The following is a 14,191-nucleotide window of genomic DNA, read 5'->3' on the forward strand; positions in this document are numbered from 1 at the left end:
ACCTAGGTGCAGAGCAGAGAGTAGACCAGATGGTGAGCTGCAATAGCACTGGGACTGGTGAGCTGCTGCTGTGGGTATTTACTATCTGCTGCTAGGGAGACCGAGCCCCTTAGGAACTGATCATATAATCATTTAGTAGCCTTATTGTGGCCTGCAGGCTTGACCGAGAATATTCTAATGTGCACCAACAGTACAACTGGGCCCCGGATAACCAGCTGAAGAGTTAGGTTTAAAGACTGTCCCTTTACAGCTGCTACACAGAGACCTTCACCTATTGCTTATGCTAAGAGGTACCCCTCAGGGGACATTGCCTATATCCTTGCCCTTTTCCTACAGTGCACCCAAACTAGTTATAGTATTATTGTTCACATTGCAGTTAATGCTTATATACACTGTTTATTGCTGACTTTGCTGATTCATTAGTTAATCCCAGTCTAATGGTAGAGGACTCTATTCTACGTTACCTTGGCATAATGATTATACCGTCTAGCGGACTGTGTCTGAACCTACCTTCTGTGTGTTAATTTATGCTCAAACCACCCTTTACTCTAACCCATATCAAAACATTAAGTTAATTTACTGCTAAACAGTCTTTTGCCTATTTCCTGGTACTAACTCACAGTCAAGTTAAAAGTATTTATACTTGTGTTCTTTTAAGTGTTTACAGTAACTTTCATTCAATCAAGTGTGTCAGAGGGGCAAGTGGCAAGCGACTCAATTGGGGATAGCACTACAGGGAAATCCCCTCTTAAGCGCTTTTCACATTACGTGCGGAGCATGCACATTCCTGTGGATTGCAGTGGATTCTAAATGGCAGTACCAGGACAGGTTCATCCAGCGCCCAGGGCAAGGATGTGGAACTGTGCCCCCCTCCCCCACTGCTAATGCATGACATTGAATGGATGTGCCAGCCTGCACCCATTCTCTGCCCCCTTGCCGTAGCTGCCCATGGTTAGCATGGAGTGAACACTGCATATGCATGGCCAATGGCTTGCTTTCTAGCAGTTTAAGGGAAGTTGCACATGCACAGTGTGAAGCATCAAGCCGTGGCCCACTGTTTGGCAACCAATTACCGGAAGTGTGCTGTGAGGGGGCACGCCTGGCTACTGCACGGCCAGGTCAGCTGTCCTTTCTGTCTGGGCCCTGCTGAATGACACCCAAATGCACCTTGTCAACAGAGGAGCGTTGCAGTATGGCGTGCTGTCAAACAAATGTGCAGGTTTAATTTCTGGGCCACTTAGATGCATGCCAGTTCATTTATTTTTAATGGGCTGCCTAATGCAGCAGCACACATACTGTAAACCTATTTAAATAAAAATGTATGTGCTTTAATGCACCATACCTCAATAGTTAGGTTTTAATCTATCCTTACACAGCTGTTACTAGAAGAGGTGAGAGTTAAATTACCATTTTGAGCTTTCTATTATGCAGTGAGTAGCAGATCACAATATGTAACCTATCAGTAAATGTTTGTAGTGCTCTTCCTCTAAAGGTGGTGGTGTGGCAGGTCAACATTTACCTTTCAGGGTTGGATCCTTGGTGTATAGTTTTTAGTGAAAAACAGTTGGGCACCAGTCACTTTAGTCTTTTTTAAAATTTGTTGCTGAGCTCAAATCTAGGAGAGAGGTTTGGGGTACAGGTTACCCAAAAAGAACAAAATGCCTTAGGTGTTCTTTTAGTAGCTGACCCTCTAATATCAGCCTCTTGGCAGTATTTTGTCTTTTTATAACAGCCAGATCAGATCTACATATGTCCCTGTAGTAGCAGCACAGTCTTTCTTTAGCTGCAATAGATATTTCACTTTCTCATATCAATTTAGCTCTTGACACTTTGAGAGCAGCCATAGGAACCTTGATTTATGAGAAGTAAACATTTCATGTAGGTTCCAGCGGCAGTTGCACCTCTTCAGCACTGAAGATTCCAGTACAGATGCCCCATTATGTCTACTATTGTGCAGCCCAGGATCCCTCTGGATATGCCCTCCAGCAGGGCAGCTGAAATTCCCTGAGCCTCTAGCACAAGCCCCAAGTTTTGGCAAGGTCTAGGAGACAAAAAAACGCTCTAGAAGGTGTGCACAAACATTCATCAACTTTCCACTGCTCTACCACTGAACCAAAACTTTGGGTGATTGGCTAGGGTACGTAGATCTTCGTAACTCAGTTAGCCCTCGTTTACATGTGCAGTAGAGTTTACCGCCCCCCTGAAAAACTTTTCAGAGTGGCTTGGAGGCAATTTGTCACCTTCTGACCTTGCTTTAACCATTGAAAATTCACACTGTGGATCATGCAATGGTGGCAAATTTTTATTCACTTGAATAGGTCACATATGGTATCAGTTGTAACTTGTAAAGATTTTATCACACCATGGCACGACCACAGCAGTGTATACTAGCAAAGCTCCTGGCCATGTTAATTTGTAGCTAGAAGGTCGTGGTAGAAAAAATGTGGATCAACACGGTCTCTTTTTATTGCCCCTCTCTGTCAGTGTGAGCAAGGCCTTATTATTACCTACCACACTAACTACCGAAAGCATCTCAACAGAAGCAGGCAGAAGCAATTAACACAGGGAAATGCTACATGTTGGTAGTTATACCACGATACCAGATCATTACTGCCACCGGTCAGAACAGGTCCATGTCCCCTTGTTTCTTTTGGGTCCTGCTTGCCCCAGAGGAGCATCATTTGGTGATGTAACCTACCCATTCTCCAAGGCCAGTCGGACAAATCCCTTCCTGCCCCCCAGTGTGATGACATGTTGTCCTGGACTACTTTGCAGGGACTCCGCTGCTCCTCCCACCACAATAAATAGTGCATTGCCAGTGCCGCAGCTGGTGAGGATGTATTTCAGGCTGTCCTTATTTACAGGAGCACATCCTAGGAAAGAAGGTAGAGGAAAAGTCAATAGAACATAAGAAAAATACTTTACTAGATTAAAGCCTAAGGCTCCATTCACACCTGAGCGATCTGCAGAGACTGCTGCTGCAGCTCGTTTTTTCTAGCTTTCTTTTTGTTTTTTAGGAGCGTTTTTGGAGCGGCACCAGAGAATCTCATGTACCAAATCTTGGCACAGAGCTAAGAGCGTTTGCCGTTTCGATTTTGTGCCGCAATTGTAGCACGTTTTGTCGCTCAACAATCGCCGCAAAATCACCCCACATTGGGGGTGCCATTAAGAAATAATTATGGAATCGCGGGCAGAATCGCAGCAATTCATGGTCCTAAATGCAGACAATAGTTTATGTAGATAGGGCGTTCATGTGTAAAGCGTTGGGCATCCTCTAAAATACCCCAAATAAAACATAAAAGGAACAACTTAAAGCAGGACTTATCTCCCAAAAGAAGAAAACACAGCATTACAGATACATAGGGAAAAAAACAACATGGAAGAAGAGGTGAGTACCAAATTAATAAAGAAAATCCTACACAAAATAAGTATATACCTGCTAACTGGTGCAGAAATAATATACCTCTATTAAAATAATCGGACTAAAAACATTTAGGGCTCTTGTGCATGGTCAAATAAAAAATACCATGTTTTTAGGCATTCAGGCATTTTTTTTTTTTTAATAGACCTAAATTCAGTCCATTGTTTTAAAGGGGTAGTAAAGTCTATGAAAAAAAAGAAAAAAGTTTCCCCTTGCAAGGCAATATCATAATTTGCTAGTATACCGTTCCTTCAGAGCGCATGCACCAGTGAAGTCACCAGCTGCTGCTCATTAGAATACCTCCTAAACGGTGTAATTTTAGGAGATATTTATTTTACCTACAGGTAAGCTTTATTATAAGTGTAGCAAGGTCCCAAGCCTCCTTCAGTCTAAAGAGAACCTCCGGGGCCAGAGATAGCTGACATCCTTCTGTATTTGGTGGGTTGCAAGGTATAGTGGGTATAATGCAAGGTAGATTCAAGGGCGCCAGACACTTCCTGAATGCAAAGAGATTTTAATTCTCTTAAACAGAACTTTAAGAGGGAGGGTTAGAGCCACCCTTAAGCAGTTGCAACTTTAATTGGCAGACGCTGAGACTTCTACAGGAGGACAGCCATGCAGGGAAAGGCATCCAGCAAGACGCCACATCTGCATGTGCAGGAATGCTGTCTCCTATGGCAACAGTCTTTAACAGTTCCTAACACAAAGTGTAACAGTTAATTCACTTCCACTACAATCACTTCTTATAGTTCTTCAGCCCACTGAGCTCCCAGTCTCCCACTAGACTAGATGATTCACTGCCACTCAATACCTTGAGCTCCTCCATTCACCCCTGCTTTTCTGCTGGGTCCTTAGCTTGGCACTCCAGATACTTCTCAAGCTTCACCCCACTGGCCCGCTCGATCCCTGGTTTGACACACAAGGCTGCTCTGCAAGCGTCACCTCCACTGGCTGGGTCCCTGACTTGATACCCGCTGAAGTTTCCCGATTCCTCACCGTCCCCAATTGGTGAGAATACCACTCTGGTACTTGCTTCAGCTACTCACTGTGGTCCCTGGTAATAAGGTGGTTGGTCCCTTAGTGGCGACAGCTTCTATCTCCGACCATGACAGATTCTCCAGACGGCAGAACCGTTGCTTCTGGTTGGACTGCAAGCCGCAATCCCAACCGTGCACTGCTCTCTTGCTTCTGGATAGGCCCTCAGACAGCCTTGTAGCCAGATGTGCCCGGGATAGGCATGTAAACCTTTAAGTGTGGCTTAAATGCTTATATTCTGTCTAATTTATTAACCACTTAAGGACCGCCTAACGCCGATTTACGTCGGCAAAGCGGCACGGGCAGGCAAAATCACGTACATGTACGTGATTTGCCTTCCGCGGGTGGGGGGTCCGATCGGACCCCCCCCCGGTGCCCGAGGCGGTCCCGTTCTGTTCCCCGGCGATCCGAGATGAGGGGGAGGCCATCCGTTCGTGGCCCCCCGCCGCCGGCCAATGGGAACATTCCTTTGCTGCTGTATGCTAAACAGCAGCAAAGGAAATGATGTCATCTCCCCTCGGCTCGGTATTCCGTTCCAGCGCCGAGGGGAGAAGACATCAATGTAAGTGCACAACCCACTACACACACAGTAGAACATGCCAGGCACACAAAACACCCCGATCCCCCCCCCGATCACCCCCCGACCCCTCCCCAATCACCCCCCCCCCTGTCACAAACTGACACCAGCAGGTTTTTTTTTTTTTTTTTTCTGATTACTGTATTGGTGTCAGTTTGTGACAGTTACAGTGTTGGGACAGTTAGTATTACCCCCCTTTAGGTCTAGGGTACTCCCCTAACCCCCCCTAATAAAGTTTTAACCCCTTGATCACCCCCTGTCACCAGTGTTGCTAAGCGATCATTTTTCTGATCGCTGTATTAGTGTCACTGGTGACGCTAGTTAGTGAGGTAAATATTTAGGTTCGCCGTCAGCGTTTTATAGTGTCAGGGACCCCCATATACTATCTAATAAATGTTTTAACCCCTTGATTGCCCCCTAGTTAACCCTTTCACCACTGATCACCGTATAAACGTTACGGTTGACGCTGGTTAGTTCGTTTATTTTTTATAGTGTCAGGGCACCCGCCGTTTATTACCGAATAAAGGTTTAGCCCCCTGATCGCCCGGCGGTGATATGCGTCGCCCCAGGCAGCGTCAGATTAGCGCCAGTACCGCTAACACCCACGCACGCAGCATACGCCTCCCTTAGTGGTATAGTATCTGAACGGATCAATATCTGATCCGATCAGATCTATACTAGCGTCCCCAGCAGTTTAGGGTTCCCAAAAACGCAGTGTTAGCGGGATCAGCCCAGATACCCACTAGCACCTGCGTTTTGCCCCTCCGCCCGGCCCACCCAAGTGCAGTATCGATCGATCACTGTCACTTACAAAACACTAAACGCATAACTGCAGCGTTCGCAGAGTCAGGCCTGATCCCTGCGATCGCTAACAGTTTTTTTGGTAGCATTTTGGTGAACTGGCAAGCAAGCACCAGGCAGCGTCAGGTTAGCGCCAGTAGCGCTAACACCCACGCACGCACCGTACACCTCCCTTAGTGGTATAGTATCTGATCAGATCAATATCTGATCCGATCAGATCTATACTAGCGTCCCCAGCAGTTTAGGGTTCCCAAAAACGCAGTGTTAGCGGGATCAGCCCAGATACCTGCTAGCACCTGCGTTTTGCCCCTCCGCCCGGCCCGGCCCACCCAAGTGCAGTATCGATCGATCACTGTCCCTTACAAAACACTAAACGCATAACTGCAGCGTTCGCAGAGTCAGGCCTGATCCCTGCGATCGCTAACAGTTTTTTTGGTAGCGTTTTGGTGAACTGGCAAGCACCAGCCCCAGGCAGCGTCAGGTTAGCGCCAGTACCGCTAACACCCACGCACGCAGCATACGCCTCCCTTAGTGGTATAGTATCTGAACGGATCAATATCTGATCCGATCAGATCTATACTAGCGTCCCCAGCAGTTTAGGGTTCCCAAAAACGCAGTGTTAGCGGGATCAGCCCAGATACCTGCTAGCACCTGCGTTTTGCCCCTCCGCCCGGCCCAGCCCAGCCCACCCAAGTGCAGTATCGATCGATCACTGACACATACAAAACACTAAACGCATAACTGCAGCGTTTGCAGAGTCAGGCCTGATCCCTGCGATCGCTAACAGTTTTTTTGGTAGCGTTTTGGTGAACTGGCAAGCACCAGCGGCCTAGTACACCCCGGTCGTAGTCAAACCAGCACTGCAGTAACACTTGGTGACGTGGCGAGTCCCATAAGTGCAGTTCAAGCTGGTGAGGTGGCAAGCACAAGTAGTGTCCCGCTGCCACCAAAAAGACAAACACAGGCCCGTCGTGCCCATAGTGCCCTTCCTGCTGCATTCGCCAATCCTAATTGGGAACACACCGCTTCTGCAGCGCCCGTACTTCCCCCATTCACATCCCCAATCAAATGCAGTCGGCTGCATGAGAGGCATTTTCTTTATGTCCTCCCGAGTACCCCTACCCAACGAACCCCCAAAAAAGATGTTGTGTCTGCAGGAAGCGCGGATATAGGCGTGACACCCGCTATTATTGTCCCTCCTGTCCTGACAATCCTGGTCTTTGCATTGGTGAATGTTTTGAACGCTACCATGCACTATTGAGTATTAGCGTAGGGTACAGCATTGCACAGCTAGGCACACTTTCACAGGGTCTCCCAAGATGCCATCGCATTTTGTGAGACCCGAACCTGGAACCGGTTACAGTTACAAAAGTTAGTTACAAAAAAAGTGTCAAAAAAAAAATATATATATAAAATAAAAAAAAAATAGTTGTCGTTTTATTGTTCTCTCTCTCTCTATTCTCTCTCTATTGTTCTGCTCTTTTTTACTGTATTCTATTCTGTAATGTTTTATTGTTATTATGTTTTATCATGTTTGCTTTTTCAGGTATGCAATTTTTTATACTTTACCGTTTACTGTGCTTTATTGTTAACCATTTTTTTGTCTTCAGGTACGCCATTCACGACTTTGAGTGGTTATACCAGAATGATGCCTGCAGATTTAGGTATCATCTTGGTATCATTCTTTTCAGCCAGCGGTCGGCTTTCATGTAAAAGCAATCCTAGCGGCTAATTAGCCTCTAGACTGCTTTTACAAGCCGTGGGAGGGAATGCCCCCCCCCCCCCCACCGTCTTCCGTGTTTTTCTCTGGCTCTCCTGTCTCAACAGGGAACCTGAGAATGCAGCCGGTGATTCAGCCAGCTGACCATAGAGCTGATCAGAGACCAGAGTGGCTCCAAACATCTCTATGGCCTAAGAAACCGGAAGCTACGAGCATTTTATGACTTAGATTTCGCCGGATGTAAATAGCGCCATTGGGAAATTGGGGAAGCATTTTATCACACCGATCTTGGTGTGGTCAGATGCTTTGAGGGCAGAGAAGAGATCTAGGGTCTAATAGACCCCAATTTTTTCAAAAAAGAGTACCTGTCACTACCTATTGCTATCATAGGGGATATTTACATTCCCCGAGATAACAATAAAAATGATTAAAAAAAAAAATATGAAAGGAACAGTTTAAAAATAAGATAAAAAAAGCAGAAAAATAATAAAGAAAAAAAAAAAAAAAAAAAAAAGCACCCCTGTCGCCCCCTGCTCTCGCGCTAAGACGAACGCAATCGGCGGTCTGTCGTCAAACGTAAACAGCAATTGCACCATGCATGTGAGGTATCACCGCGAAGGTCAGATCGAGGGCAGTAATTTTTGCAGTAGACCTCCTCTGTAGATCTAAAGTGGTAACCTGTAAAGGCTTTTAAAGGCTTTTAAAAATGTATTTATTTTGTTGCCACTGCACATTTGTGCGCAATTTTAAAGCATGTCATGTTTGGTATCCATGTACTCGGCCTAAGATCATCTTTTTTATTTCATCAAACATTTGGGCAATATAGTGTGTTTTAGTGCATTAAAATTTAAAAAAGTGTGTTTTTTCCCCAAAAAATGCATTTGAAAAATCGCTGCGCAAATACTGTGTGAAAAAAAAAAATGAAACACCCACCATTTTAATCTGTAGGGCATTTGCTTTAAAAAAATATATAATGTTTGGGGGTTCAAAGTAATTTTTTTGCAAAAAAAAAATAACTTTTTCATGTAAACAATAAGTGTCAGAAAGGGCTTTGTCTTCAAGTGGTTAGAAGAGTGGGTGATGTGTGACATAAGCTTCTAAATGTTGTGCATAAAATGCCAAGACAGTTCAAAACCCCCCCAAATGACCCCATTTTGGAAAGTAGACACCCCAAGCTATTTGCTGAGAGGCATGTCGAGTCCATGGAATATTTTATATTGCGACACAAGTTGCGGGAAAGAGACACATTTTTTTTTTTTTTTTTGCACAAAGTTGTCACTAAATGATATATTGCTCAAACATGCCATGGGAATATGTGAAATTACACCCCAAAATACATTCTGCTGCTTCTCCTGAGTACGGGGATACCACATGTGTGAGACTTTTTGGGAGCCTAGCCACGTACGGGACCCCGAAAACCAAGCACCGCCTTCAGGCTTTCTAAGGGCGTGAATTTTTGATTTCACTCTTCACTGCCTATCACAGTTTCGGAGGCCATGGAAAGCCCAGGTGGCACAAACCCCCCCCAAATGACCCCATTTTGGAAAGTAGACACCCCAAGCTATTTGCTGAGAGGTATAGTGAGTATTTTGCAGACCTCACTTTTTGTCATAAAGTTTTGAAAATTGAAAAAAGAAAAAAAAAAATGTTTTTTCTTGTCTTTCTTCATTTTCAAAAACAAATGAGAGCTGCAAAATACTCACCATGCCTCTCAGCAAATAGCTTGGGGTGTCTACTTTCCAAAATGGGGTCATTTGGGGGGGTTTTGTGCCACCTGGGCATTCCATGGCCTCCGAAACTGTGATAGGCAGTGAAGAGTGAAATCAAAAATTTTCACCCTTAGAAATCCTGAAGGCGGTGATTGGATTTTGGGGCCCCGTACGCGGCTAGGCTCCCAAAAAGTCCCACACATGTGGTATCCCCATACTCAGGAGAAGCAGCTAAATGTATTTTGGGGTGCAATTCCACATATGCCCATGGCATGTGTGAGCAATATATCATTTAGTGACAACTTTATGCAAAAAAAAAAAAAAAAAAAGTGTCACTTTCCCACAACTTGTGTCAAAATATAAAATATTCCATGGACTCAATATGCCTCTCAGCAAATAGCTTGGGGTGTCTACTTTCCAAAATGGGGTCATTTTGGGGGGTTTTGTGCCACCTGGGCATTCCATGGCCTCCGAAACTGTGATAGGTAGTGAGGAGTAAAATCAAAAATTTACACCCTTAGAAATCCTGAAGGTGGTGATTGGTTTTCGGGGCCCCGTACGCGGCTAGGCTACCAAAAAGTCCCACACATGTGGTATCCCCATACTCAGGAGAAGCAGCTGAATGTATTTTGGGGTGCAATTCCACATAGGCCCATGGCCTGTGTGAGCAATATATCATTTAGTGACAACTTTTTGTAAATATTTTTTTTTTTTTTTGTCATTATTCAATCACTTGGGACAAAAAAAATAAATATTCAATGGGTTCAACATGCCTCTCAGCAATTTCCTTGGGGTGTCTACTTTCCAAAATGGGGTCACTTGGGGGGGTTTTGTACTGCCCTGCCATTTTAGCACCTCAAGAAATGACATAGGCAGTCATAAACTAAAAGCTGTGTAAATTACAGAAAATGTACCCTAGTTTGTAGACGCTATAACTTTTGCGTAAACCAATAAATATACGCTTATTGACATTTTTTTTACCAAAGACATGTGGCCGAATACATTTTGGCCTAAATGTATGACTAAAATTTAGTTTATTGGATTTTTTTTATAACAAAAAGTAGAAAATATCATTTTTTTTCAAAATTTTTGGTCTTTTTCTGTTTATAGCACAAAAAATAAAAACCGCAGAGGTGATCAAATACCATCAAAAGAAAGCTCTATTTGTGGGAAGAAAAGGACGCAAATTTCGTTTGGGTACAGCATTGCATGACCGCGCAATTAGCAGTTAAAGCGACGCAGTGCCAAATTGGAAAAAGACCTCTGGTCCTTAGGCAGCATAATGGTCCGGGGCTCAAGTGGTTAAAGGTGTAATTATGCTATTTTTGCACTAGTTTGCAAGAGCATATTTATTTTTTTGTAAGCGTTCCTTTTTGAAATTGGGGTATTTTAGAGATCAGGGTCTCTGGGTCTGACAGAGCTTTTTTTTAATTTAATGTTTTATTTTTATTTTTTAAGTTATTGAACTTAGATCAAGGTAAGATTAAAGCTTTTTTTTTTTCTTTTTTTGCTGTCTGTGTCTCTGTTATCAGCACAGAACACACACAAACAAACATTTTTTTAGTAAAGTCTTAAGACTCCATCCAATACTGTCAGGGGTTCAGGAAACGAGGGCCAATCTTCCTACTGGGGTCAATTTAACCACTTCAGCCCCGGAAGATTTGGCTGCTCAATGTCCCGGCAATTTTTTGCGATACGTCACTGCAACGCTTTAACTGACAATTGCGCGGTCGTGCGATGCTGTACCCAAACAAAATTGACGTCTTTTTTTCCCACAAATAGAGGTTTCTTTTGGTGATATTTGATCACGTCTGCGGTTTTTATTTTTTGCACTTTAAACAAAAGAAGAGCGACAATTTTGAAAAAAACACAATTTCTTTTACTTTTTGCTATAATAAATATTAATAATTAGTGATTGGTTTGCGCAAAAGTTCAATTAAGTAGACAGGAAAAAAGGAGATGCAGCTCACAAACACTCTTGCTCTGGAATGACACGGCCCTAGTATGAACTGGTTCCAGGTGCTGGCTTTGCTGGTTTGCAGTGAGGTAGAAAGAAATCCTGGATAGCCGCACTCTGGGATAAGGACATCTTTATTTCAATAAAATCCAACAATACAGTCAATTGCAGAGACGTACAGGATGGTAGACTGCTAACGCGTTTCACATCATTTGGATGCTTATTTGTAGCTCGAATATCCAGGATTTCTTTCTACCTCTTTGCGCAAAAGTTATTGCGTCTACAAAATAGGGGATAGATTTATGGCATTTTTATTCTTTTTTTTTTTACTAGTAATGGCGGCGTTTTACCTGTAGGGGGGATGGGACTGTCTACGAGGAGAGAGAGAGAGAGAGATCGGTGTTCATACTTAGTATGAACACATGATCTGTCTCTACTCCCTTCCCTGAAAGAACCGGGATTTGTGTGTTTACACACACAGATCCCGGTTCTCGCTCTGTCACAAGCGATCGCGGGTGACCAGTGGTCATCGCGCCCGCTGGGCACTCGCATCGGCTCCGGGCCCACGCTGCGGGCGTGCCTCTAGTGGCCAAAAGGAAAAGTGACATAAGGTAACGTCAATTTGCCCAGCCGAGCCAACCTGCCGCAGTAAAACTGCGGCGGCTGGTCCGGAAGTGGTTAATGAAAAAGTGAATGATTTAATGACAAAATGAAGACCAAAATGACCAGTGCCTTATTACAGGATCATTATAATCAAAAATGTATCCTGATCACTGTATGAAATTAATTCCATTTTTTTTTTTTTAATTTTTATATATCTTTTGTGAAAGTGGCCTTATGGTTTTATCACATAGCTCAGGTGAATTGACTGCATGCACTTATCAAATAAAAGCAGCAAATAATACAAAGTTATTATTTAATTTAATCAAAAACCGTACCGGCTGACATGACGTAATCACGATAAATGGGAAGTCTGAATAAGCCCGCGAGGACTGCCAGATAAGGACGGACCCCTGGATACAGCTCGGAGAAGCCGGTGGCATCAGTACCAAAGTTGCAAAATGAGGAAGTAGAGAAAATGCCATGGGGGTGACAGCCAAGGACGTAATTCCTGTCGGGGCTGAGTGGAGAAGCCTGCACCAGCTGTCAAGATTCAGAAGATACCAATAAACAATAATAATATTAAACATGATGTACACTGTCCAATACAGTGGTGGGCACCTTTATTGAAATGGGGGGACTCAATTGTGGCCCTCAACTTCACCAAAGGGCCGCACATACAATATAGTTAATATTAAGTGTCAGAGAGAGCAGACACACAACAGGATATAGTCAAAGCCTCGGCATGATATAGGAGATGGTCAGAGACTGCAGACAGGCTCACCACTGTGCTGCCTCTTCTTTCTTTTTCCAGTAACGGACTGGGAATGGTGTAGAATGGCCCGGGCTCAGAGAAATTGGAATGAATGACACTGGTCATCAGACTGAGGACATATAGCAGCAGAAAAAAGGACTACATGGAAAATCTCTTTATTGCTGCATTTGCTTTTATCTTGTTAGGTTTGGATGGATAGGTTTCTTCTTGACATGACATCAAGTTGATGGATAGTTTTTCTCCAGAATTGTTTGTCTTCTGTTTGGGTCTTGAGTCTTCACAATGGTATGTTCCTACTTTCTGTGAATTGCATGCAGCCATCCTATTGATGGTCATCTTCTTTTCCAAGCAGAATAATGTTTTTTTCCAATTTTGTTGTAATCAGTTCTTCTCATAATGTGTCCATAATATGACTTCAGTCAAGACTTTAGTCATTTGGGCTTCTAGTGAAACATTGAGCTTGGTTTGTTGAAGGATCTATAGAATACTTCACCAACACCAAAATGCAGAAGCATCCACACTTTTCCAGCCTTGTTTCTTTATTTTTCAGTCTTCTCATTCATACAGTGATAGAAAATACATTAGCCTGGACAATTCTGATCTCTGTTCTTGTAGGCACATCAGTACCTTCAGAAGATCTTTTATAGATCTTTCATCCTTGCTTTTCTAAGTGCCAGTCTTTGTCACATTTCTTGATTTCTGGGCCCTGTGTTAAAAATTGTTTCAAAGAGGCATAAACTGTCTACTTCTGCTATGTTTCAATATTAACAGAAGTTTTCATAACCATGGTTTTTGTACAGTATATTTAACTGAAACAAGATAATTCACATAGAACTTGCTTCCACCTTCTGAACCCAAAGCAGGCCATAAACCTATATATGTAATACTAGGTACAATAACACAGCAATATATAAATAATTGATGTAAGAGAAACCAAAGGCCAGATTTACCTGTAGCACCCTCCTAGTTGGGTGCTAGCTAGGTTAGGTAAATGTGGCTCTTTAACTCCTCTGTAATCAGTGGAGCATTTGATTGTTTTGGTCCACTCTGAGTTTCACTAGTTATGGGTTTGACTGCTCCCCCCTGTTTTCTGGAGAGTTATGGAAATTAGTCGGCTGGAAGAGTCAAATCTACAGGCTGAATATTTATGTGGTCCTGGCCATTCCCTGGGGGAGGGTGCCCAGTCAGTGCATAAATAGTTTGAGGCCTAGAGTAGAGGGGTTCTTTCCCAGAAGTTCCCAGCCCTAAGGGCTTCTGCCCTTTTGGGTGGTCCAGCTGTACTTCATTTGCTCATCAAGGTCTCAGTTGTATTAGCTGCGGGGCCTAATCTCCTGAAGTTTTGCTGGAGCTGACTGAGGGATTTACCTAGGGATCTGGTCTGAAGAGCTCACAGGAGACATGTCTGGCTGATACTAGGAGGCATCCAACTATCCAGAGACATTTGCGAGTACAGACAGTGTGCGAGATCCCAGTGACTGTGTGCTACTTCTATCCCTCATACATCAGTGCCAGCCTGTGTTGAAAGGTGGACATTCCTTACAGTGTCCCTGTGTAGTTCAGCCCATTATTTGCTGCTGAGTGTCCTTAGGTTACTAC

At 43.8% G+C, this 14,191-nt stretch overlaps 1 protein-coding gene across 3 annotated transcripts in view; it reads right to left on the minus strand.

The window, feature by feature from the left end:
- The window catches only part of MOGAT3 (monoacylglycerol O-acyltransferase 3), a 64,026-nt gene that overhangs the window by 11,919 nt on the left and 37,916 nt on the right, over window positions 1-14,191 (minus strand). For all 3 annotated transcript variants that reach the window (XM_073622857.1, XM_073622856.1, XM_073622858.1), the window contains 2 exons: window positions 12,159-12,363; window positions 2,699-2,873 (listed from right to left, as the gene is read on the minus strand). In XM_073622857.1, coding sequence (XP_073478958.1) covers window positions 2,699-2,873; window positions 12,159-12,363 — 380 coding nt within the window. The remainder of the gene's footprint in view (window positions 1-2,698; window positions 2,874-12,158; window positions 12,364-14,191) is intronic.

Source organism: Aquarana catesbeiana, linkage group LG03 (assembly GCF_042186555.1).
Source record: "Aquarana catesbeiana isolate 2022-GZ linkage group LG03, ASM4218655v1, whole genome shotgun sequence".
NCBI lineage: Eukaryota > Metazoa > Chordata > Amphibia > Anura > Ranidae > Aquarana > Aquarana catesbeiana.